This window comes from Seriola lalandi, unplaced genomic scaffold (assembly GCF_002814215.2).
Source record: "Seriola lalandi dorsalis isolate HSWRI2012SDOR001 ecotype SW California unplaced genomic scaffold, Sedor1 jcf7180002054883, whole genome shotgun sequence".
NCBI classification, from domain to species: Eukaryota; Metazoa; Chordata; class Actinopteri; order Carangiformes; family Carangidae; genus Seriola; species Seriola lalandi.
The window spans coordinates 3,737,651-3,765,457 of record NW_019525658.1 but is presented as its reverse complement, the minus strand read 5'-3'; the positions used below and the strand labels follow the sequence as shown (position 1 = coordinate 3,765,457).

Here is a 27,807-nt window from a genome sequence, read left to right as displayed (position 1 = left end):
CCCACCCACCCCCTCTCAACCTCCCGCAGCTGCAGAGCCTCACCTCGGCCACAGCCGTGTAGACTTGCAGAATCTGCTCGTGGCCTTTGACCTGGCGCACGCTGATTTTGCAGGAGAGCTGGGCGGTGGCAGGGCTGTATCTCTCCAGAGAGAAGGCACAGTGCAGGGGCTGCTGGTTGCTGCACCACACTTGGGGGAAGGAGAATTCCTGAGGTGGCAGAAGAAGGAGAAGAAGTAGGAGGGACATCAGAGACATAACTCACTACACAGCAATGTTAACATATGCTCAAAATGAGATGATTCAGCTCCTTGTCCTACATGTTAACGCACTGCCATGTGCACGGCCACTCGCCACAGCAGAATAAAAGGTAAGCGTTGGCTTTGAAGTCTCACCGATTCCACGGCTTGATACGTATATTTATTCGTGAAAGTAACTATTGTTAAAGAGAGACAGAAGACGTACTTCTATCATTTACAAACAGTGCCTGAATCTCCTGTACAGTAGCTCTGATAGCAGAAGCAGCTTGCAGGCTGCGTACTGTAAGCAATATATGTGGGAATACTGGGGAACAGAGAAAAGACTGCCTTTGATGTATAATTAATTTCTGGAGAACGGGCACATCCGTGGGGAAATATCCTTGACCTTTGTTAGACATCGTCTCTGCCTTATCTGCATATTAAAAGTGACCTGTAAATGATTCCTAGTGAAGACCACAGCATCAAATGTGGCGGCCGGTGTGCCGACTGAAGACTTAACCCTCGTGGCTTTGATCTCGGCTGCCCAATGAAGCTCGCAGCAGCAGATAATGGAGTCCGGGGAGGGAGAAGGGTGATAGACGTCGAAAGCTCGAATGCTCCTTAGCACTAAAAGCTGACTTGATGTATGGCACGGCGCTCGGCTATTATTCTACACCTGCTCCACCAGAGCAGGTTCTCGGTGCCTTCCTGCCTGCCATCCCGAGACCCTCATAAATAAGGCCGTGGAGAGGGTGGGTGTCTTTGAAACACAGAGCTTTCACCCTGCATTCAGATCTTTAAGCACCAACAGAGTACAGTGGGGACACAGCGCAGATACACAACAGCATTCACCGACTGCTGCGGCGCGTTCGATCTACTGCCGTTTGCATCTTAATGCAAAACAAACAACAAGCTATTAATCTCAAGTCACGTCCGTCTTCATGATCCTCATGTGAGAAATGTGGGTGACAGCAGGATCCACGTTTTTTTTAAAGCACAAAATGCTTCCACACAAACAGGAAGAAAAAGCGAGCCAAAACCAGACGAATGTTATGAGCTCGGAAGAAATTATTTTCAGATTTGACTTGCCTTGTCTTCTTTGTCGGAGCATATGTGACAACAACTGGTACCAAAACATCAGAGCCTAACTGTCTGTGAAGGTTGTTTTCTAAAAACCCAAGGGGACTGATGCTGCGTCACTTAGCATCTGACTAGCTTAGCTGCAGTTTAGAATGAGCTGAACAGAAAAGACAGATAAATCAGAACTGTAACAGACGCCGAGTTGGACCTGATGGCTGTGTCAAAATGACATCAGGCTCTGATCAGTTCGTTATTCAGTTCAATTTAATTCAACTTTATTTGTAAGGTACCAAATCATAACATACATTATCTCACTTTACAGGGTAATGTCAAGATCTGACACTATTACAGAGTGAATCCCAACAGTTTCCACAATGAGCAGCACTTTGTGACAGTGGAGAGAAAAAACTCTCTTTCTTCATAATCAAGAAAATTTCAGTTTTTAAACTTTTTTCACTTCACATCAACATATCACTAACTGCTGAGGACAGAATTTAGAGACTCCACTGAAATAACCAGTACGTGTATTATCATTTATAGTCTAGTTGCACTTTTGATTGTCAAAAAATACATTTTTACCAGTGTAACAAAAAGGTTCATCGCATTTGGCCCCTAAAATAATAATAATAACTGTCTCCTTACAACCAGTTATTGGTAACTGTAGATACAGTGTTAGGAAACATGACTGTAAACAAGGGATAAATTATACACAAAGTATTTTGTAAATACTGGTTAGCTACAGGTACAGTAGTAGGAAACAAAACTGAAGGAAAATGGAGTTCACGTTCGTGTTATTGTGTAATTAAAGGAGCTATATGTAAGTTTTTGCTTCATTCCTTTACTCACCAAGAGTCTGTCTCCAGCAGTGGAAACCTACACCAACTTTTTTTCTTCTACTGAAGTTAGCATGCTAACCAGCTAGCCCCGACCCAGTGGGACCGCCTTATAACTTAAAGCGAGTCGGTGTAGTGTCCAGGCCGTCCTGAAGAAGCAGCTGCTCAGAAGACATATTATAACGTCTTGTATCGTAAACACAACGATGGCTGAAGCTGCTGGGGAGTGAAACATCACCTTCACCATCACCACCACCCGCTCGCAGCGAGAAATCATGTTCGGCCGCAGAGGAAACTTACATATAACCCCTTTAAATAGGAAAAAGATTACAACTCACATACCTTATTTTTACTGTGTAATATAAAATACAAATTGTAGTTTCCCTCTCCCAGATGCGCTGGAGAGAAGCCTTTATCAAAAAGGGGCGCTCAATGTACCGGTGTGACTTCAGCAGAGACACCTACACTCCAGGGGGAGGAAAAACTAACATAATAAAGTAATGCATTAATATAACATATAGATGTAGGTGGATCAAACACACCATCATTTTATGAGGTAACGAGTAATTAATATAATAATATTCAATCAGAATAAGGTTGTTAACACAACTTTCCCCAAACTTCAGTTTTGTTTCCAGTTCTGTACCAGTAGGTAACCCGTATTTACAAAGATAATTGTGGTGTAATTTATTTCTCATTTGTTATTTAATGTCCAGTTGTTGAGTATTTTATTTGTACCTGATTTATATGAAAAAATCTGTAAACTATATTAGCTCTCATAACAAATCAGTGTTTCCATGAAAAAGACCAAGCTAATGAATGGATTGCATTTATAAATGCAGACGTGATAACAAAAAATATTAAGCTACCCTGTATTAATTTAATAAAATTGATGATCAGATATAAATTAAATTAAATATGATCATTTTACTGAAGATAATGTGTGATCTGGGGATTTAGAAAGTACGTAATATTTTGCCCTTTTTTTTTTTTTTAATGTGATGTTTTTTTCCAGTGACAGAGAATATTTATGATTCACAATAGTTGTTTGAAAATGGGAACTTTTAACAAGTAAGGTTATTTTGTGAATTCAAGAGGTTGTGAGATAACTGCATCAGTAACGAACATTTATTATTATTTTGGCATGATGACTCTGGCTGATGATCTGTAACGCTGGAGGCTGTTGTGTAAATGTTAATTACATTCACATCCTCATACGTTTCTACACGGTTTTAAAATGGAAATGCCCTCTCTCCAGACAAGCGTTTTAGCTCCATATCAGAAACAATCTCCAGCCCTGAAAATGCATACATACTGTATGTGACCATTCAAGTACACTGGGCATGCGCCAGCTGGTGTGAGCAGACTGTCTACTCTGCAGTTTAGTTAAGTGCAGGTTGGTTTCACAAAATACAATATGCATGATGAACAGCAAAGACAGCTGTAGCATTAAAGTTCCAAATCAAACTGAACAACAGTTGCTAGCAAAAACAATGAGGTCAGTAACACTTGTAGTTCACGATTCATGTTGCTTTCACCACTTGTAGTCGAGGCAGATAAGAGCCAATCAGGGAGCGACGGTGGAAGTCTACGTCATCGTTTCCAAAGAATCCGTGTAAAACTTAATTCAGTGTAATCAGTCAAGGGTTCATTAATATTTATAAATATTATAATAGAAGGCATCACACAATACACAAAATCAGTATAGTACCAACCTCAGAATCTCTGACTTCATTAACAAAAAACAAGCACGAACACATCACAGCTCTGCTCTCGCTGTTTAACTGATCAGGGAACTTAAAGAGGAGCGCCACAGACGCGCCGCGGTAATTAGCTCTTAGCAGCAAACACAGGATCTTTACACATGAGCACTTTTGTATCCGATCTATGTTTTGATTTGATGTCTTGTCAGCTATCGCCATGGTTACCTGACATGTAGTAAAGGGTTTGATACTCCACAGGAACTGGGGAACATCCTGGATGGACACCTGGAGGCTGAAGGTGTTCGCTCTGAAAGGCAACATCTTTGGCTCCTCGAGGAGCTGACCCCCTCTGGTTTTCTCTGCAGCCACCACTCCCTGGAGATGAAAGGAGAGGAGAGAAAAAGAAAAGGAAAGCCAAGGCAGGATAAGGGAGAGAATGGAAGGAAATGGGTCAGAAAGAAAAAAGGGGATGAGAGAAAGATAATATAGACAGGTGGTGTTAGAGAAGTGCAGGAGAAAACTAAGAACACAAGAACCTTCTCCTTCCCTTTGAAGGTACACCGCCTTTGAATATCAGCACCAACACCTGTTGCTAATCCTTTCCTCTGTCACATCCACTAATTGCCTCATCACAAATATTAACACAGAAACAGACCGCCAAGAAGTGACGTCAAGTCTCCGCTGAACAAATCCTACAACTTGTGCTCTCACATTAGCATCACATTTGCAGCCTCAACATGACAGATTGAAGCTTGAGTTTAATGCCGGGGAAACGCGTGCGTCAGGGGGGGAGGGGGGGGGCAAACGTCCATCTCCCAAATTGAATTTGTGATGATGAAAGAGCACTTTGATCGTCGCTTGCAGGTATTCATCTGTCATCATTGTTCAGTGTCCCCAGACGCTGGGATGGTTCAGAGTCGGGCCCGTCTATCCTTAGCCATCTCAATCACAAAGGGAGAAGACAGGGAGCAGAGCTGTGACTAATGCCAGGCCACGCTGATTGACTCTGACTAAGTGTCCGTGTGTGCAGGAGCTGGTCTATGCAGGGGTGTGTGTACCGCAGCGTATGCACCGTTATGTGTGTGTGTGTGCATATTGTCTTCGCTGTCAGCGTGAAAAGTATCAACTGATGGCAAAATGCAGATGTAAAGACATATATCACAGGGAAAATGAGTGACAGTGAGAGAACTGAAGTATGGCGTTCCTCTTCTGCCATCTGCCTCTGTTAAACACCGAGCGGCCGGACAACCGTGGATTTCTTTGGTTTTCTCGTACACGTTTCTTAGCTTGAAGTCATTTGAAGCTGACAAGAAGCACTATTTGAAGTTTTCTGTAGATTGTGACTCTTCCTTATCCTTTGTCTGACGTGACTGATGTGTCTTAGATCATGTTTTACAGCTGAGGGAGTGCTGCAATGTCAGCCAATCATTTTCTGCATAGATAATGTGACCGTCGGATCGGTTGAATCCATGGTTTCCTTTGAAAATATCTGGCTCCATAAAAGAAATGTCAAAAGTGTGCAAGGAAATGAAAGAGACGTTAGCTATGACGTCCGAGTGAAAACGCAGTAAGACGTTCTGTTTCCAGCGCCATAGACATGTAGGATTGGGCTTTGTCCAATGTGATAATAGGCTGCTGGCTGATTTATGCAATGAGTTCTCGAGCAGAACTGCAACGATTAATTAATTAATTAATTGACAAAAATGGATCTGCAGCAATTGTGATTAATTAACCATTTAAGTAATTTTTCAATCCGAAATGGTAAAAATTCACAAGTTCCAGTTTCTTGAATGTGAACATTATCTGATTCTCTGGGAATTTGCGACAAGCATTTTTCACACGATTAATCGCAAAAATAATAAGTTGATTCATTAATAATGAAAATAACTATTTCTGGTTCTATTATTATGTAGAGCTCTCAAAACCTGTAGCAGGTGCCACCAGACAGACCTGGATTTCTTTCAAGAGGACCCAACTGTGGACGTCACGTCTTTACACCTGAGGTCTGTGAGCCAATGACTGAAAGGGTAACACAGTCCTCTGTATAAAAAAAAGTCTGCTATAAATAAAAATTTAAATTAAAGAAAGCCTCACAAATGCTGAAATGTTCAAGTTCTACTAGATATGTTATCTTCTGACAGCTGAAATTAACATGATCATTTTAACATTAGCAAGCTATAAAGAAAAATAAAGGATTGAATGAAACTGAGTGCTGCCTGATCTCCAAGGCTGAGCACCTGACCAATCCGCTGGCACCTGGTATTTTCCCTTGTCAGCTCCGTCTGCGCTCGGTGATGGTTTTAAAGCAAACCTGACAGCTTGAGGAAAAGGTCACCTCTGTCCTTCTATGGAGGAACTTTATTCTTATTTCCAACTTGCTGACATTAACATTAGTCAGCTAATGTTCTGTTGAAGATTAGCTTCTTGTACATGGTGATTTTATATTTATTGTTATGAAGTAACAGTACTGTTCCCTTTTGATCAAGAGCATGAAGCTAGAGTTAAAAATACTGGAAAGTCTGTTTTTTTTTTATTTCTACAGTTTATGTTTACATTAATAAAGCAGTGTGAGTGTAAGGCTAATGCATTCACCTAAATGACACCCTGATGCTGACAACACAAGAGAGGTTTATGTGTCCAAGTTGATTAAAGAGGATACATTATGTATCATGTGGTTTTCTCATCAACAGGATAATATTATGCTCTAATATAATATTACAGCTGTTCTTTCACATCAAACAAGAAAGAATATTTAGCTAGTTTTTCACTTGACAAAAATCATTATATTAACACTTTGTAAAGTGTTGAACAGAGAAACATGGCTATGTTCAAATAAAAGGAAAAAAGCGGAAAAAGCCAACAGTAGTTCTTATCTTATCTTACAGACCTGAGATCTCCAGATATGAGGTTGGACTCTGTGGTTTCCCGTATAGCCTAGCATGTAGCTAACTTGGATCTGTGATCATGTTCACACGTCTGAGGCCGTGATGTCATGAGAGAAGTTTTCTGTAGACTGTGACTGTTCATTTATCTGCTGTTTGACATGATTCACAGCTGAGTGAAAACCGTAATGTCAACCAAAACTGATATGCTGCCAGCTGCGTTCTGAAATATGGAACTCCAAAATGACTATTGTCACAATGAACGCAGTCATTCACGATCACTGATTGAGCTCACACTGCTCATCTTTTATAATTAACAGTTTCTTCTTAATGATGTTAGCATTCAGGACATTGTGGAAATGATCTTTCACCAAGGCGAGAGGCTAAAGGTTGAGGTGAGCAGTATTTTCTTTTTAGCATTTTACACTGGAAGATAAAACCTGCCAGCTGAATACTAAACTAGGTGATATTTTCAGGTAAGAACCCTCCACCCACTGTCTCTTCAACACGACCTGAATGCTGTGACCTTGGAAATGCACTTACCGGTGGAGGGGCATGAAAATATTCATCAAAAATATTCAGAGCATTATGATGAGTTTCAGACTTGCACTACATGTTTATTTGCTAATTTGAAGATGAGTTGAAGAGATGATGATATCTCAATTTGCATCAATTTGGATATAAATACTCTTGTTGAAGAGGTATCTTTTAGAAGAGACGGCCTCATCATGCGCTATCACACAACCTCAGATCAGACCTTAACTCTGCTGATCAGAACGCGCTCTTGCTCTCAGCTCAAGGAAACGTCTCCCTCGCACGACTGTTTGTGTTGCGTCAGACTTCCTGTTGATCCAGAATCCAGTCTGTAATTGACTTTGTGCCGGAGCTTGGAAAACACACAGCAGAGTTGTGGTGCTAACAGACAGGAGCCCAAGGGACACGCAAAAGTCTGGCATCTGCTCGGCAGGCTGGGAATTCATAAACCAAATCCAGAATGTATTTTAAAGCCAGCTGCCACTGACGGCTGCGACATGACAGAAAGGCGGTCGGGAGGCAGAGCCAGTCACGAGGCTCGCGGTGCTCTGTTCAAGCTCGGCTCAGCTCTTCTGTTAGTCTAGTTTCTCCGGGGAGATGAGGGAGCTTGATTTCCCTGATGTTCACTGATGAGATCTCAATGCTTAAAAACCCTATAGGTCGCTGAAGGATAATCAAGTCAAACAAGACAAAAAAAGAATAATTGGTTAACATTTCAATGGCAGTGATTACAGTACGGCTGCTTTTGTCTCAGTCTATTAAAACCAGTGAAAAGAGAATCTGTCAAGCTTTTAGTCTATCAGCTCTGAAGTATTGTTCCGCAGTGGTAATGAATCTGCAATCACTCACATGGTTTAACTGGTAGAGAGCCCATGTTGAGGTCCCTGCTGCCTCACACCACACACACACTCATGCTCAGGGTGGAATCTAGGCCTTGAACCTGCAGTATGGACTTCCTCATAGAGCAGATATCGCTAGTGTGAAACTATGCATCCTCATGTCTTTGTGGAAAAAGGTCAGAGAGTGAAAGTGGTGATGAGTAGCTGCAAAGAGAGTGCTGAGTTTTTTGAGTCTCTCTCAAAAAACACAAAACCAAAAAAAAAAACAATACAATAAAGCCACAACAAGGACCATAAAAACATATTGTCTCACTTACTGGTTTACCTATGCAGATAATTTCTCTTTAATTTGAGCATCTTTGGAGAGATCTGAGATTTCTGCCTCAACCCCATCACCATGGAGGTGAGTGAAATTTCATTTGTGGTGCTCTCAGCTTTGAAAAATAACATTAAAAAGAAAAAGGAGAACTCCACAGCAGTGTGACTTTCCAGAAAATGTGCTTCTCATTTTGAACAATCCTCATTGGAACCAATTTGTGTCTGTAAAAACAGCTGGTTTGTCCAGATTATCCAGATGGACATTATGAAAGATGTCGGAATTAAATTTCTGAAATGTAATTTTAAAGGCAAGGAACAACATAAAAGTAATTCATCAAGTTATTTCAGATACAGATATATTAAAGTCTCTATTTTAGCAATTTTACAATAGATGTTTTTTTTCATTGGACATATGGGGGCAGTGCAACAGCGCTGTAAACACAACACTGACTGACTACTGTATTTTAACTTAATATGCTGATTATGTTTTAGCAAACGAATCCTATTTACAGATTCAGCAGACACAGAGAAACATTATCATTAATCTTGGTTCTGAAGACTCAATGACTGGAAGTCCAATATTCACTCTCTTTTTAGCTCTGGTTCAGCCTCCTCTAAACTCTGAGGAACTAAATACTGAAAGCTCCATTCTGACCAGCAACAGTTGCTAACTTTGTCCATCTGTGCAGGGCAGCTAGCGCACAATGGGTTAATCAGAGCTCTTTAGCTGAAAACAGCTGCCTACCACTGGAAATAAGGCTAATGACAACGAATCAAGTTGCGAGCTATAAAACAACAATGAGCTAAAAGAATTAAAAACACCTTGTAGAATTTAGGGAACCTGCAGTCAGGTGACTCGCTGTGGGTTTATTTCTGTAAATCCTTTTACATTATACATAGTAACTTTATCCATACTTCATATAAAAATGTTGATTGGTGCAGCTTTAAAGGTCCCATATTGTATAAAGTGAGATTTCCATGTCTTCTTTGATTATAGATCAGGTCTACGTTCTATATTAATGTGAAACTATCAAAGCCTCAGTCCACAGAGAAATGCACACAGCCTGTGTTCAGACACTGAGCCTTAAAACCATCCGACTTCTGGAGCCTGGACCCACCATCCAACCTTGCAGGATTTAGTTTCTCTGAGTGTTTACCTGAAATCTGATCTATTTTTAGTTGATCACTCAGAAAACAGTGAGCCAATCAGAAGAGAGGCTCAAAGCCTCCTCTCTTCTGATTGGCTCACTGACCTGTTGTTACTAGAGCTCCAGAGAGAAGCCTGAGAGAGGAGATGTAAATCTACATTGAGATGGTTTTTGGTTCTTAAAACCACTAATATATCTTCTTCTGGATCAACACTTCAAATAAAGCACAGGGAAACTGTAAAATATGGACCTTTAAGTCTCTGCTGCAAATGTTTTGCCATTAGTTTTAAGGTCATATCTTATGTAGGCACTGTGTACACTATTCCAAAGGGCTGCACATTTGACTACACACACTGTTCTGCAGCAAAACCTACATACATACACATAAGTACAGTTAACAAACTAAGTACTAATGAAGTCATTTCCATTAAAATAACATATAAACTCAACTCTTTTTATGCATGGCAGAATTAGAAAATAGTATTCTCCACTTTGCACTCTTTATCACTAAAATGAGGGAACAACTTTTGAACTTTTGGGGGATGTAGACTACACGAATGCACGTTCCAGCTCAGCTGCCATTTTTAAATACACCAGTGTAGCATTAAATTAGCTTTGCCCTGTGCATTAGCAGTCACTACCCTGAGACTCAGCTCGAGGAAGCCAAACTGCTACTGAAGCCACTATTACTGGCCACAGCATCTTCATGAAAAAATGCAGAAAGCTGTGAAACACTGAGCTGCTGGAAACAATCATGACTCAGCCACTGTTGGATAAACAAAATGTGGGGAAAAAAAAAGTGTCCTTCCCCACCTGAAAGGCGTGTGGCGTGTCGTCCACACAGTACACCCGCAGGCTGTAGCTCATGGAGCCGGCCTCCATGCTCCCAAACACAGCCAGCTTCAGCCTCTTGACGGCAGCCTGCGTCAGGGGCTCGCCCACCAGGGCGTACGAGCCTGGCTGGTCCAGCAGCAGGTGGCAGCTCGACGAGTCCATCAGGCAGTAACAGGAAGTGGACTCCTCCTCCACTGACATCACTTCCTGCAATGAAGAACAGATGTGGAAGATTGGTACAACATGTCTGCTGTTGAGAGGAAGATGGGGGCACTCAGAAAAGACGACCTGCTAATACAAAAGTTTTAGTCTTCAAACACAAAATATGCTTGGACCACTTTGTTTATTCCATAATGAATGGCCTTGGGAAAAGTCCACTGACTTGTGACATAAAAACATGGGTTTATATTCAAATATAGCTTTGATTTGATGTGGGGGAACTGTGGAGAGAAATGATGGTATCAATCCAATATTGAGTGCATAATGTTTGTCACCACTGTGATCAAATAAAGTCCATGTCCATGGATTTCCCACATCATCTCATAAATACACTACAACACCTAGTTTCAGTTCAGTTAGCTCTGTCGGCAGGTGTAAAAACATTAAGGTACCATTAAAAACATGTGATGTCACTGTTTATCTCATTATGCAAAACCTGTAGATTCACTTACATGAGACTGAGATCTAATGTAAAATTTCTGTATTTACTTTCTGGTTTAGTTGTAGAGGAAATCGAGCCATTTGATAAATGCAAACGGAAAATCAGTGGCTGACGATGGCAACGTCATTTTAAATGCAATAATCAGTAAAAACTCTCGTCTCCTAGAAATTACAGATATATACTCTTAATGTTTGTATTTTATGCCTTGTACTAGCTTTTTTATCTTTTACTGTGCATTGTTGTCCTTGAGTGTCTTGAAAGGCGCATATAAATAAAATGTATTATATCTATTATTATTATTATCAATTTGTTTTGCCAGTTACATTATGGTCGCAAATGTAACTGTTGCCTGGATTATGTTCATTAGCATGGTTCATTGTTTTTATATGAGGCATAGGTGATACAAGTGGCTGGTGGACATACAGAAACTATTGCTCTGACACTGGAGACTGGGGTTTTCATCCTGAATCCCATGTGATCAGCACTTTGTAAGAAGATTGTGGTTTTAGTATCATGTTAAAAAAAAGTAAACAGGTCTTGTCTCAAGACTTTTTCACTTCCTAACCAAGACCACAGTCATTCCCAAATGAACCTAAACGTCACCATAAAGAAGTTTAAATCATGCTGTGGTTAATATTGTATTTCAAAATTGCATATTGCAGAAGAATCAATGAAATATGTTTGGGAACCAGATTTAGACAAATATGTTCAAGCTTTCGTGGCTTGGCAGATTCGTTCAGCATTATGTGTCCCACAAAACTGTTAGTTGTTGCAATTGAATCACATGTAAATAGCATTTCTCGGGTCCAGGGTTGTTTTAAACGCAAAGATCACATATAGACTTGTATATATAGGACAGTGTACGTACACAATGACACCACTAACAAGTCAAAAGGTATGCCCGAGTTCATCACAAAAAGTTACTCAATAATTAAAATTTATTTTCTTTCTATTCATTCTTGTGTGTTCATCTTCTTTTCAGATGAGTTCTAAATATCACAATACACAGGGCCACTCCCATTCACCCAGAGGACTTGAAACCTCATCAAGAAAACTCATTACATTGCAAGTTATCTTTCTTAACAGTGCCACTCAAATGCACCCATCATACACACATTTACGTTTGTAATTGTATCTCCCCGGTTGACTACATTTAGCGCAATTTGCGGTTGTTCAGTTTTCATACAATGAACCGTTGAGGACGTCTTTATGAATCAATTTTAAGTTTCTCTAGTTAATAAAAACATTATATTTTAATCTCTGATCAAACCTCACAACAGGTGAACTGGGGAGCGACCTCCAATAATCAGAAATAATCAGACTTTATTTTACACACAGTGTGAGGCTTCACAGACACAGCACACACAGATTGTCTGTAGCAGGTGTAAACATTCACATCCAGAGCTGCACAGATATCCGGACTAGGAAACAACGCAAATGAACTTCGGCATACGGCAGACTGTAATATGTGACTGTAATATGGACTGTGTTGTGTTACAAACATAACACATGTTTAAATCACAAAGCACAAACCTACACAGCTTGTAAGTAGTCTCCTGAGAACATGAAAAAACATTTCCTCCATGAGTGACGGTGTTAGTGCGCAGCAGAACACAAAATAGTCATTATGAACTATACAGAGTGTTTTATTTATGAGACGGCAGCGGCAGCTAGGACGAGGGAATTCATTCCAGCTGGAATGAAGGAATCTGTATGTCCCGTCTTTCATTTTCTTTTCTTTTCTTTTCTTCGATCATCAGAAATTGAACAGAAGAATAACCGAAGTTCTATCATACCAATGGGCAGTGAGGATTCTAGAGTCAAGGCAAAAAACTGGCAAGGGGCCCATCCAATCAGCGTTAATCACCATTATGTAATAAATGATCTGACACTAAAGAAAAATGTACGAAATCAATTTTTTTTTTTATCCAAATGTTAACATTTTAAAAATATGAATATGAAGAACAATAAAAACCAAATTACTCCAATGTTGTCACATTGTAAATAACCCACATCATAAGGCCAGTGCTCGTCAACACATAAAGCCCTTTACAGAGGTTTCCTACCGAGCCGTGTTGGTCATTTAGTGATTTTCTCGCTAAAACCCTTTAGCTACTTCTTATCATAAAAGCAGCTGGGGACATACCTATAGTGCGTTTGCTCTCGGCTCACTGTGGTCAACGGGGGCGGAGCCAGACATCGTAAACATTTAGGGCTTAGCCCAAACGAAAGGAGCCGAATACGAAACCATCACATGTTTTGCGTTAAGCCCAAAGGCTCTGCTCGCTGTCAGGTGACCTATAGATGGCGATATTTCCCCAGTAGCTATAAAAGCTCCACTGACTTGCGGTTCCAGTCAGAGAGACCGAGGGGACATGACACCAAGTTAGCTGTATTATAGACTTTATAAAAGACTCTGCACTTTTGGGAAAACATCTGGGGATGGAGCCATAGAAGCCGCCCCCTCGCTCCGCCTATGGTCGTCAGCAACCAATTCACCCTTTCCAGTGAAAACTGATGAGTAAAGACTTGTTTCCATCTACGTTTACTGCATTAGGATTATTCAGGGGGGAGGCAGTAAATTCACCTTCAAATATGTTTCTGCGACTCTCCAGTCTCACAATATTGACACACAGTACGTTGCACCCTCCACCCAAGCGAGGAGACACAATCCATGAAATACATGTGATTATTCAATTTAATGAGGAGGTGTGAGACCACACAGCGTGCTGAAACACAGCCGGCGGAGAAATATTTATTCCCTCACAAATAATCACAAGTTAAGTGGCAAATGCGGCAAATGAAAGTCACATTACCGGCAGCCTGCGAGGCGGCAAAACTCCACGTTCACTCACTGCTGCAGCTTCAGCTACTGAACTACAGTTGACCAAAAGGTCCATTAGCTGTTCTGGAGCTGCTAAACGAGCTTGTGGTGAGTTTGTTTTGTCAGATATATCTTTTTATTATTGTAAAAAAAAAAAAAAAAATCCAAACCAATGATGATTTGATCCCACAAAATAAAAAAAAAATGTCGCCTGTGTAGCTAAAGCCTTATAAAGTTTGTTCCTCCGTAGTTTATTGTGACTCGATCACACAAACGTATGTGAGTTATGTTAGCTAAAATCCAAACCACCCAGCTGTTGTAGGAAATTAAAGGGATAATTTGACATATTGAAATAAAGGGAAATTAACTTAAAGCCTGGAGATGTTAGTTTGGCAAACGTGTGCTGAATTAGCTATTAGCACTATCTGTTTTCAATGTATTCATGAATATACAAACAACTATCACTGGATTACTCTGATGTGAAGAAACCTTAGAAACGCCATGATTCTGAGTTACCCGGAGCATCTTTTTTTCAGTTTTATTTGCAAACAACATCAGCTCATTACTCAACGGAGTTGTGACTAAGAAGGGGGTCGAGTTCTGACTCAAACTGTGGTTGCTGGGTACTGAGGGTTTTTAAAGTATCTTAATATCCTCCATGAGCTCTGTGTCACAGCCGCCGCTGCCGCCGCTGCCGCCGCTGCTGCCACTGCCGACCCTGCTAATAAGCAGGAAAATCAGTAGGCCAAACCTCAGTAACTAACTTCCTGTTGTTTTCAGAACACATGGTGACCTTCCATTAGCCTGCTTAACGCACAATTTGAAATTCCAAACTTAAAAATAAATAATGGACACACTTGAATTTTGAAAAAAACTATTGAATGTCGCAAAAAAATGAATATGCTTGTATGAGGTGGTTATTTGATGAAGCAATATTTCACAAAATTGAAATTGAAACCCTTTCTTCGCATTCAAGTTGTGGCACCTGCCATATCAGGCCCCAGGGAGCCAGTGGAGTCCGATTGCAAAAAGTTGAATCAAAATACTGAGTTTAGTTTCAGGTTTTGGGGCTAAAGATGTCGAAAAGTATTGAGAAACAGACACATTGTTGAATTTTGGTCTTTTCACGGGATTTGAAAATGACAAGAATATAGAATAAGACCTTATTCTAACATGCTTAAAGGGATGTAACGCCACAATGTAAATGCTGTTAGAACAATGTTCCAGCTCAGTGGGTAATAAATTACCCTTGGCAGTTTGGCGTCTGACCAGAAATGTATTACAATTCATGAGGACAAAAAAAAAACTAGTATATGGTATGGCGCCAAGAAAACATGCACACACTGTGACCAGTTTATTTTCTGTTGGCAAATACACTTCATCAGCTTGCATATTATAATCAGACGCTGTACTGTTCGAGGAGATGCAACATAAAGGGAGAAATGTTACCACTTTCTTCACCCGCATTCATTTCATGTGGGGGGGGGATTCCTTCTGTAAATACTTTATGTTTATATTACATAATGTACTTATGCTCTCTGCATCCTCGTAAGCACAGTTTAACACAGTGCAATAAGGCACTGAATATTATTATACCATGGCTGCGAGGGCTGGGGAGTCTTTCATGTGTAGCACGTATTTTAATGACAGTTGAAATAAGGGTATTTTAATGGCACCGTGTATTTGCAGGTATTATGCATTCTCAAAATTCTCTCTCTCTCTTTAGGTTAAACCTCAATGGTAAGTCATTATTTTAAACCAGGATGCTCAGAGCTTCTCTGTGCCCTTTTAATATTAGAGGGAAATCTCAAAGCGACATGAATGTTGTATTCATTCATATTCCCTCCGGCCCCCCTTCCATTCTTCTTTCACAACACTTGCACATATTGAGAAATTGCCCTCTTACACTGAAAGGATTTTTTTTTTTTTTTTTTTGTCGCACTATAGCGAACCTAGAATGCTTATAAAAGGCAAAGTTAGGTAAACATGAGCCTGAACTGAAAGGAGGAGGAAGAAGAATTACATGCTGACAGAAAGTAGTGAGACCTCTGTCAGCAAACAAGATGTCGGCAGAAGAGCTCTTTAATCTCTGACTGAATGACCTGAGGAGACTTGACATGGTTTCTAATCTTCAGGAGCATCGAGCAGCATCTCAGATAGAGATTATGAAACTGGACAAACTGGAGAAGAAAGAACAACCATATTAAAGATTTATGTAAGATGTAGGATAAAGGATCTAAAAAAAAAAAAAGAAAAGAGAGGCAGCTGTGGTATCTTTGGGTTTATCTTGGGTGCGTTTAAGCCAGCTCTAACCACTTTAGATAACCCCGGTTACCTAGGTAACCTATACTGTGCTGCCAACCTTCTCCAGAGCAGCTTGTGATTCAAAATATTACACCAATGTATACGTGTTAGTACCGACAATTCATCAGCTAAATTCTGGTTGTGAGGGGGAGTGGAAATCATCGGTTGATTAGATGCTTTCTAATTAGTAGTTTTGGAGGCGAGGGACGTCTATCACATATAGACCAACAACCATTCACACTCACGTTCACAATTTAGAGTCACTGATTTAACCTGCATGCTTTTACACTGTAGGAGGAAGTCGCAGTACCCGCGAAGAAAACCCACGCAGACACGGGAGAACATGCAAACACCAAAAAGAAAGGTTCAGTCCCAGGACCTTCTTGCTGAGGCGACAGTGCCAACTCCTGCACCACAGTGCTGCCACCAGATATTATTGTATTTGGACCAAATTATTATCAGAGAAATGTTTAAACATTTTATAATGTGTTACAGAAGCAAAGCTAATGGGCTCATCATTAGATGAGATATGAGGATAAATGTTTGATACTTTTTACGAGATGCATTTAAACGATTAACACGATCAATGTTTACCGATTACTGTCCAGCAGTTTGGTCAAGTACTTGTGTAGGTTACTTAAATGATATACTTCACATACAGTTCACATTCATGTCTCCCTTGTTCTGATGATAAAAATCAGATCACAGTGTTAATTACTTGACATTTTTGTCAGAAACGTCATCGTGACAAAGCTCCTATACACTTACTAATTACTGTTTTAATGCAAAACAACATGCATCCATCAGAATCACACACTGTTTCCTCCATCACCCAAAAAAATATATGTAGTTCAGAAGTTAAGTTGTTTGACCTGTTGCCCTGCCATTAATAAGAAGCAGCTCACAATCAGTGGCATTCTGTCTCTGTCGGTCATGTTACTGGACGTTCCTGTCAGAATCAGATTTACGCACTAACTTCATCTAAAACCCACTGAGAATTACACAAGACGACGCAAGAAAACAGCTGAGACAAACTACGGAAACATGCAGGCAGCACATTGACATTTTATAAAGAGGTAAGCTAGCGTAACATTAGCTTAAGTGCTGTGCATGTAACATTAAGGTTACTGTCACTTGGCTGTACTTCATGATGCAATCAAAAAGGATGAGTAAGCTCCACGTGACGGTCAGCCATCAGACTCATCCTCTATACTGGATGTTCACTGAACTAATATCACTGCATTATCAGACCCTGCAGCCTCACAATGCCTCAAATACATGAAAATCAAAGGTGGATAATAAAAACAAGACTAAAATGTCAATAATGAAAACTAGACTCAAATTAACAACAATCCAATGACTAAATTTAGGCCCTAATAATACAATTCTAAGAGTAACTACATGAGTACATTTCATACTGAATGACTACTTCAAAATGAATGAATTCACTGAACAATAATAATAATAATTGCATCCAAGACTAAGGGACTTGTAACTTGGTTCTGATCTTAGATATCAAACCAAAGCTTTTATTATTATGCAGCTTTGCTTGAGGTAAGATAGCGGCGCATGCAGACGCCACTGCAGCTCTTGCATATTCTTTACAGCAGCCGTCTCCATCGCTTAGAAAAACATTATTCCGGACAAAGGCTCACAATGTAGAGAGCAGGCAAATCTGACTGGTCTTCCTCTAAATAACAAGCTCTTTTAAGCGCTGACAACCACCACAACAGCCAGGGGCAAACCTGCAGTATTCATTATTCTGACCCATGCTTGGCTTGCCAAAACTTTACGTCAGATTTACATTTACATTACCGCCTGACTGAATATTCTCTTCATTATTCAGCCCCACTACTTGTCTTGTTATCATGATGCTGGTTACTGCTCAAATACACGAGCAAATAATGCAAAGTGATAACAGAGTTTGGGCTTGTTATGCCTTTGGGTTTGGGATTAAGCTCTTGGGACTTCATCCAGACCAGTAAAAGCAATCTTCTTCACGGGGGAAAAAAAAGAAGAAAAGAAAAGAAAAGAAAAGAAAAGGCTGACACTGCTGGAATGAAAACACAGACACATACAAAGCTGGAAAAAAAAATACAATGCCTCCTGTTGCAAAGCATCTGAAAGAAGCCAACAAGGAATGCAAAATACTGGGTGAGTTGTGCTGCTTGTTTGTCAGCGGTGCGTTCGGTGTGTGTGTGTGTGTAGATGTGTGTGTTCATGGTGGCTCATGGAGAGTTGTTGTCAGCACAGAAACAATCTCAATGATTCTCCTGCTGATTACCTCATGTCTTAATTCACTGTGCCATGTCTGTCCTGATCCACTAATCGATACTTGCCTTGTCTAACGGGGCCCCTCCTCCTCCCCGCTGACTGACAGCAGCCATGCCTCTTCCTGCCCATTACATGCTGTAATTGTTTCTTTATTTTCCTCCCGCCGGACCGGCGGTGTTGCCTTCATGCGGCCCTTATGTCACCCTCTGGACCCACAGAGGACATAAGGCGGGATCAATCAGCTCACCCACAAAGCCCCAACAGTCTTTTATGGCTCACACATAATTCACCAGTCACATGTCACACTGACTAACTGGACCTTTTACCACATAAAGCTCATACAAAGGCCAGCGGGCAGAGCGGGAACACAAGGAACTCATGGCGTCTTATGTCTAGGAACATGACTTTAACAACACTCACTATCTTACACTGAGTGACATCCAGTTACTGCTTAGAAGGGTAGAAAGGGGGGTTAGGGTCGGGTGGGGGTGGCGGTTTATGACCTTCATCATCAGCCTCCAACCTCGGGTTGTTTACCCCAAACAATCTTGATGGTAGATGACTTCTAGGGCTCTATTTTTAGAGTCCAAAGCGCACAATCTAAAGTGCGTGGTGCAAATGCATTTAGGGCGTGTCCATGTCACTTTTGCTATTTTAACAATGGAAAAACACAGTCACTGCATCAGGCACATGGTTCAAAAGGGTTTTACTCAGTCTCTTAACTATTCATGGGAGTGTTTCTGGCGTAACATGCAACAAACCACAGTGACACAGTAAAATCTCCCAGTCCCTTTAAAAGTCAGACATGCACCTTGGCTGATTGCTATGATAAAGATGCAGTGCTCGACGTACAATTAGATTCTGTCTGTGGGGAGTTGATCACATATTGTTACTGACCAGTGAGCCCAGTCCTGACACACACACACACACACACACACACACACACACACACACACACACACAAACAGCAGCTCTGTGAACTCTGAGGGCCAAGGGAGGGCTGAGGGAATCGATGCTCTGCACACAGCTCTGCCAAGAAATGGCACAAATCACAACGTTAGACATCTTTTATGTTTTGTTATGATTATGAGACGTGCAAATAAATGTTCGGTTCATTATGAAACTGTGGATAAATGTAGTTTAGGTGATGAATGGGAAACAGTGTGGCACTCTCTTCTTGTGTGTAACCGGCAGAGTGTAAGAGTGTATGCGCTCTGTGTGTGTGTGTATCTTGGCACATGTTACTCTCTTGACAATGTGTCCTTAACATAACAGTGAAATACTGCACCACTGACTTCAGACCAGGTTTTTGTTGGTCAATTGCGCATTGCCTTTCATTGTCTAAAGATAGCAATGCGCTACCAATACTCCTGACCACACACCTCATTTAAAGACCAACTCGCCCATGGGCGCTCACATGGGCGCAAGTGTATTTGCCATTTAAACAACATGAGCGCTGGACGGGAAAATGACCATGTGGGTCTGAAACTAGCAAAGACACTTGTGTATGATAGAGCTCTAAGAGTTAATAACGTGCTCAGTCCGGCTAGTGTTCACATGAGATATTCTAATCAGACAAATACTCACATATCTTTTGTTAAAATAATCTTCAAAATAAAAGAAGCATCAAACTATGGTGTATTTCACTGCATTCCTTTCAATAAGCATTACAGAGCGTATGGGCATGGATATAGCACGGTTTTAATTTGTGGCTAAAGTTGCTTATAGTTATAAATGTGACAGAATATGACTTTCATATTTCAAAAGCTAACACCAGACATTCTTTGTGTAACAGCCTTCAGATTTATATAAGAGGGTGTAATATGATGAGTTAGGAAACATAAGTCACTAATTCAAAAACTAATTTACTTACTAAATCACAAAACTAAAAACTAATTACTAATTCAACTGAATAATAATATTTAAAGCTGCGTTCATTGTTTTTTTTCCAGTATTTGGTGGCAGCAAAAGAAGCTAAAAACCCAACACTGATATATTATCACCTCATAGCGAACGTGTTAGCAAACACTTTTTTGGTCTTGAGTCACCCACATAAATATATGGATAACTCTTTAACATTTAGATTTTTTATTTTCCTATGTCTGTCTGCGGTTTGGTGCTGAGCTTCCAGTGTATGGAGTTGCTTCACTAGCTGCCTGTTGCCGCGCGAGACACGGTGGTTCAGAGTGAAACCCGCAGGCTGGGTTCACAAAACAACCAGCTAAGTCACTGCAAGTGAGTTTGTCAGAACACGTGAGCCCTTTCACACTATACGGAGTCATTTCATCTATTGTTGACAGAAAATATTTTGCCGTCATGTGGAATAAACGTGAGCTCAAAGGAAAGCACACAGGTATCATTATGAGAGGCTTTTGTTTGAGTTTTGATTGAATGTTTCCTCTTTCTTTTGTTACTTTTTTTCACCAGGTGTGTAGATCCAGATGTTGCAGCTGAGCAGGAACAGTATGTTGGTCACATGTAATAACCTTATCTTATTATTATATCTCATCTGAATTGAGACAGGTGGTCTGTGGATGGAAACTGTTCCCATTTAAATACTGATTCACATCAAAACCATGAATTAGCCTTTGTCATTTATGGACCCAGTGCAGTGATTCCAAACATCAGCAAAGCAACGCTAGATGGCAACATTACAACAGGACCTCAACAGCACGTACACTTTCTTTTATTCTTATACTGTGACTGGTGTTTTCTTGTGTTTACTTTGTTTATAACAGCGGGATTTGTCCTGCAAACATAAACAGCGGGTTGTTGGGTTTACCGCCCCTTCATTCCTCTTGACATTTAGCTATAAAAAAAAGAATGGAGTCATTCAGGAAAAAGACAACTTAGGGAAAGGCCAACGCCACGTCTAAGCCCAGCTAACATCTTGACAGGCTGCACTGTCCTTGACAAGTGTGGGCCTGCAGCTCTCACCTCCCATTTGCTGTCCTGGGTTCTCCTCTTGAGCTGGATGTTCCAGTTCTCGGCGTCCACCTCGGCGCAGTGAGCGATAGTCATGGCCACTGGGCAGAAGAGGTCCAGACCTGGAGGACCGTACGTCACCTCTGGGCCCAGGAGGATTTCACAGCCTTCCAGTGTTTGGACACTAAACACACCAAGACACACACACACACACACACACACACAGATAGATACAAGAAAAGAAGTTGAAGTTGTGCAGAGTAAAGATGCAGCCTGTTTTTAAATGTGGAGGCACGTCAGCACACTGACTCTGTAATCCTGCAATTGTGTCTTTTGACGAACGCTTTGATCCGAAGTGCGTCATGAATGTATTTTTTTTTTTATTGAAGGTAGGAGTTGTTTGCACAGCTGTCCTCTTATTTTAAACATGTATACAATAATTTGCTACGCTGCAAGACTGAAAGGTGAAATGCTTGAACCAGTTGTGGACTTTTATTTTTTGAATCTCACCGGCATGATCCGCATGATCCGTGATAAAAATAAACTCTCAAACACAAAGGTGAAGCAGCTCTGTTACATCGCACCTGGTGTTGTACATGGCAGCACTATTCTCACCGCGCAGCATCTGTGATTTTCACACGACTTTCCATATCCAACATTCTCTATTTATCATCTCACAGCCATTAGATGCGCTTAACATCTCTCTTTGAGCCTCTTCTGCTGCATGAAAAACAACAAACTAATGAGCGGAGCTTATGAAAAGAGGTGGGCTGCGAGGAAAACACGCCTGCGGGCTCACACTTCCAGGTCTGCCTTCCTGTGAGCGCCAGTGTTGTGGACTCTTGCTCCTCAAGTTCAAGTTATTGCTACACAGCCGTGCTGCTGGAATTTGTTCCAGCACAGGTGAAAAAGTCACTGTGATTTGCTGGCGAGTTGGAGTGTGCTCATTAAAAGCAGCTTACAGCAAACAAGTCTCGCCAGTGAATGGTGGCAGAGGCAGCGGCTGCAGTTGGATTTTTAGAAGAAAGGGCAGGTAAGGTTCACTTCACGAGAGAGAGCGACACCTTTAGAAACTTTTTGGAGTTTGTTACAGTCATCACAGATCTTAGAGTGTTGATCCGTTAAGATTTCCTCCCTCCCTCCTCGCGCCGGAAGAAGCAGCTTTAAAGTACAGCACGCTAAACAATGACATGAATGAGAAGGACTGCATTATGGTGTTCTAGTGGGTTAGCCACACAATCTGCTGTTAGATAGAGAAAAAGTATAATTAAAACAATTAAAAAGAACAATTCTAGTTTTTAGGTCAATTTGTTGTATTTTTGTCATGTAAGATAACACTGAATGCACCAAAGAAATAGCTGGGATCTGGAAATACAGTGACTGCAGAATTTGAAAGGGCAAGAATTGGCAGCAGTCATAGGATCATACAGGTCGTCAACAGTTTAGCCACATTATGTAAAGCATTTTACTTAAACAGTAGCACTGATAAAAAAACAAAAACAGAACCCTGTAGTTCTTCGAGGGAGTTCGAGGGATCCTCGCAGAGGGAGAAATCGGTTTTACAGACTTCTACAGAATTCTTGTGTTTGGTAGTTGAAGCAGTGCAGAGACGGACAGGAAGCAAGGACAGTGAGAGAGGTGGAAGATAACATGGCTCCTTGGCTGGAATCGAATCACGGATGTGGCAGTTATGTGGTACGCAGTTTAACCGTTAGCCTGTTGGGGCATCCAACCTTCCAAAAATGTTTAACTTAGCTCAACATTTGGCAAAATGCAAAGCACATACTCCAGCAAAACACTTCAATGGCCACTCAAAGCACATATTCTTAGTAGAATACTGTGTATTGCAAATTTAGTTCAGTTATATGTATCTCTAAATTAATTATTACTTCTAAATTGTGACTATTGTATATCTTTCATTTGTCTTTTATTGTCAGGAACTTTGTGATATCTATTTAAGAAATGCGCTGTTTAAATAAATTGTTTCCTCAAACTGTCCTTGGATTGTCCTTCAGTGTCATCTCAAGCACTGTGACTCCACCAATGCAGCCCCTTTCGTTTTTAGCCATGCTAGCAGTGCAGCACTGTTGGGTCTGAGCTCTGCCTCACTGGCAAGACACCATGTTTTGGGCCTTTGGTTGTCTATCAATGTATTGGCTAAATTATAAGGCATAAATTAAGAAATTATTAATATTGAATTATTATTATATTGAATTAAATAATAACTTTAGGAAAAATAGCCAATATTGGTTCAGTCTCAAATTATTATTGTTAATCTGGAACCCTCATTAATAATTAATTTAAGAACTTCAACCAAATTACCATATCCACAGTAAGTTAAAGTTGAATGATTGCTACTACTGAGTAGTATTACCACTTGTGCAACATTAAACACACGGGTGATTATACTTAGACATTTATTTACCATAGAACAGAGAAAAACACAATGTCTAATCTAAAGTATATACAGGTGTGTGTGTGTGTGTGTGTGTGTGTGTGTGTATGGGGGTGTGTCTGTGGGGACACGGACAAAGGCAAGATTCGCCGATTCAAAGTGGTCGCTATGACCACATGGCTACATGGCCTGAACTTTTAGTTCCAGGTACTTTTCTTCAGGAACTAAAAGGTTCCCGTGGCCCATTGTTGTCTGCGTTTCCACCGTGACTTATAAGTCCCAGGAAGATTATGCAAAATTATTACTTGACATTACATTATTCACAGCAGTTTGAGGATATAACATGAGCGAAAACACGGGACTAATTGCATCCCATATATCAAATACAGGACGCAGCATTTTATTTTCAAATAAGCGACAATCCCGTATTATATGCGACGGGTGGCAACCCTACCATCTCTGGCTGTTGTGGTCCTTTAGTTTTTTGAAGTCCTGTTTCAGTTTTTTTTTTTACCTTCTCCCGGACTTGTTGCGCGGTGTGGAAAAAGTGTTTGCTCACTCGGTTCTCCCTCGCTCCCTGCGGACTTTTAAACATCGCGGATTAAATAAAATGGCAAATAAAGTGGCTTCCTGGTGTAGTAAAGTCCTGTCTGGCTGTGTGGCTTCAGCTGTTTTCTCTCAACTCTTCTCACAGAATTAGCTGTTCCATGCTAACTCTGCTGTGGCTCCTGTTGATTGGGAATCAGCTGGCTGACCTCGTGTTGTAGCTGCTGATTCTGAATAAAACTTGATTCACTCTCAGTAATTCCTAAGCGGGTCGCTGATGTTGAGGAGAAGAGTGGTGCAGTCTGCTGTGAGCAGGCCAGCAAGGGAGCTGTTGTCTCAGGTAGCAGGGCTGACCTGGGCTGGGAGCATTGTTGCTTGTTAAGAAGCCGAGAGGGGAGAGGAGCTGCCGCTCCTGAGAAAGGCCAAGGAGAGTTATTAAGTTGACTATTAATGAGAGTTCCAGATTAATAGTAATGATTTTAGACTGAACCAATATTGGCTATTTCGCCTATGTTTTTTTAAGCTGGTAACCCCGAGGACTTTAATTCACTTATTATTCAATATTAATATTTTTAATATTTTCTTAATTTATGATAGCCAATAAATTGCTGGACAACTGAAGGTCCAACATATGGTGTCCCGCTCATGAGGCAGAGCTCAGACCCACCAGCACTATGGACTGCATTGTCAGACTCTTGGTTGGTTGGTCAGTCCATCACTTTGGTCCGACTAGAAGACGTATCAGAACAGTAAGCGTTATTATTTGTTTATGTTGTTGTTGTTGTTGTTGATGTTGCTTGTAACTGGCTGTGGCTGACACAGTGTAAGTGGCTGTGTTACTGCAAACTCTCCCTGTATGGACAAGGCTTTGGTGAACGGTGAAAGAGCAGTGTGTAACCAGATGGTTAGCATTAGAGGAAGCATGGGAGAGACTCAGCCACGTTTGAGCCTCAGTCAGACCCAGACTCAGATGAGGAGTCTGTTGAGACCAGAATCAGAGACTAGCAGACGGATCAGAGCGGGTAGCGTAGTTAGCATCTTTTATTAGTTTGTGTTGTTAGTTAGCTTGTAACTAGGAGTGGCTGACAGTGTTAGTGGTTGTGCTAATGCAAACTCTCTCTCTCTGTACTGACAAGGTTTCAGGTTTATTTAGCCCCGCCCACCATCCCCACACTGACAGGATTGGTTTCTTAGGTTTGTGACTTATGACTGTTTCTTATGAGACTGTCATTGGTTCACTGCAGTTCGAAGGTGCAAATACCTATTTCACTCATGATATGTCTTGTATTATATAAAAAACATCATATGGATGTTGAAAAAGTTGAAAACTTGATTTTCATTGGAGAGGGTCTTTAACAACAAAACATTTAAAGAGTTTTAGTCTTCACCTTCATTTCTCCTCTGCTAAGTTTGGATGTACTGGAGTTTGGTTCTTTGACTGTCTGTCTTCACTTTTCTTCCCTCATGGGTGTCTATCTAATTATGTTGACGTATTCCCAGATCTAAAAGCCATAACTACAAAAATAAGATACACGTTTCAATCGACCAGAATTAACCTTCAACGTACAATACATTCTAATTTGCATGAATACCAATGTCCACATTCTCAATGCTAATAAAAGCCAACACCATGTATTACCGGCCCCAATCTCTCACTCACTCCAACCCCCTGGAGCTGAGAGTTTGCTCACTGCAGACTTTTCTATAGAAAAAGAAAAGGTTGACTCATGTCACTGTGCAGTTCACTGGGTAGAGCATCACATCAACACCACAGCAGTTAGAGGTTTGTTTCCCACTGAGAGAAGCCATGCAACAATTGTATGCTTTGACTGTGCTGCTTTGGGATGAAAGAGTTGCTTTAAATGGCATATTATTTACCACACAACAGTTTATTTGCAGTGCAATGATTCATACAGACTTAATTATCTTAACAGCCTCGAAAAAGATACTTCAACTTTATTCATTTATTTTTGACACCCACCCACAACTCTGGGAAACTTTTTTTTTTTTATAAAGATACGTGAGCTTCTGAACAGCAGCTTATCTGAATGAAAGGCTGCTTCTGTTTCTTGCCACACCTTCATGGTAAATGCTCTCCCTGGCTGAGAAACGCACTCCAGACTTCCCAATCACTGCCTCAACATCTGACTGGGAGAGGGTGGGTGCGGGTGTACTTATTGTCTCTGGCTATCAGGCCTTGCAGGTACCATCACAATGCACAACAATCTCGCCCTCTTCCTTACGTCTCTTAGCTCAGCTCAGTTTTTCTGTTATGTCAACAGCAGCCCTGCTCTTGACTGGTCCCGACAGAGCTCTCGATCCCTCAGCCAACAGCGCTGAGCCTGATCACACATTTAATGCAAAGTGTAGGCAAGGAGCAGATTACCTGCTCCTTAAGTAGCCTGCAGCTCGGGCCTGAGAGTCCGGCGGCAACCTTAAAGAAGCGGCAGAGTCTGGCGGTCTCTTTTCTCAATTCCACTTGTCATCACGATGAAGGGCTGTACGGCAGCTTCTTAAGCCCCTAGATGAGGTGCATTATTTAAAGTGAGCGATGACTCACTGCTCAGGGACCTGGGAAGCCGTGCAATATGGCAGATTGGGCCGAGAGAGGAGACGGGCGAGCTTAATAAATGCACACATTAGCATGCTCCATTAGCTTCACCTTTATTTGCTTGTAGTCTCCCACCTGTTTGTCCCACTGTGCTTTTATCCATTTTTAAGTTGATGCAGACACCTTATGTGGCGCGTGGATACATTAATCAAACAGGCATCTAGAGGTGAAGCCTGGTGCATCGATGCAATATCCAGCAAAGACGTGCACTTTTAGCTCTCCTGCTGTCAGCGTCCATAACGTCTCTCTTCTGCTGCTCTCTCCTTTTAGCCGCTGAAGTCTTTACTGCAGAGCATTCATCAAAACAACTTCAGTAATCAAGGACTGACAAATGACTTGAGTGAAAGTACAGCTCTGTAAAACATTAACAAATCTAATCTCCCATCTATGTAAAAAAACATAACAAGGCGAAGTGGCTTGATTTTTAAAATACCATCTTAATGACTATTCAACAAACTTTAATACCACTTTATTTCTAGCGTCAGACCTTGGTGAACCATAACCAACTTGACTGGGAAAATGAGGGTAACCAACAAAGCTCATCAACTGAAGCAGCTCACCATGCTATATGATGTGAAACGTCTTATTATTGTGTATTTTTCTTTGCTTTTGTACAGTGATTCTTGAATCACATCCGCCATGTTATAGTTACTAATGGGGCCTAGACTTGTGGTTTAACTGCTGTTTCAAAGGCCTTTCCATTCTGACTGCAACAGAATCATCAGTAGTATAGTAGTGTATAGTAGTGTGTATGCACTATACACTCAGCTTGTCATTGCAACTTATCAGGCTCATTGTTATTGGTAATGAGTTCATCAAAGGAAACCGAACACCAATGAGTCAATTGTTCACCCTTTAG

General features: G+C 41.0%; 1 protein-coding gene across 1 annotated transcript in view; it reads right to left on the bottom strand.

Annotated features, from left to right (window-relative positions):
- The window catches only part of unc5db (unc-5 netrin receptor Db), a 120,814-nt gene that overhangs the window by 12,987 nt on the left and 80,020 nt on the right, over positions 1-27,807 (bottom strand). Inside the window, exons 12-15 of the mRNA XM_023397699.2 lie at positions 21,409-21,580; positions 10,388-10,615; positions 4,079-4,228; positions 44-208 (exon numbers count right to left, since the gene is read on the bottom strand). Coding sequence (XP_023253467.1) covers positions 44-208; positions 4,079-4,228; positions 10,388-10,615; positions 21,409-21,580 — 715 coding nt within the window. The remainder of the gene's footprint in view (positions 1-43; positions 209-4,078; positions 4,229-10,387; positions 10,616-21,408; positions 21,581-27,807) is intronic.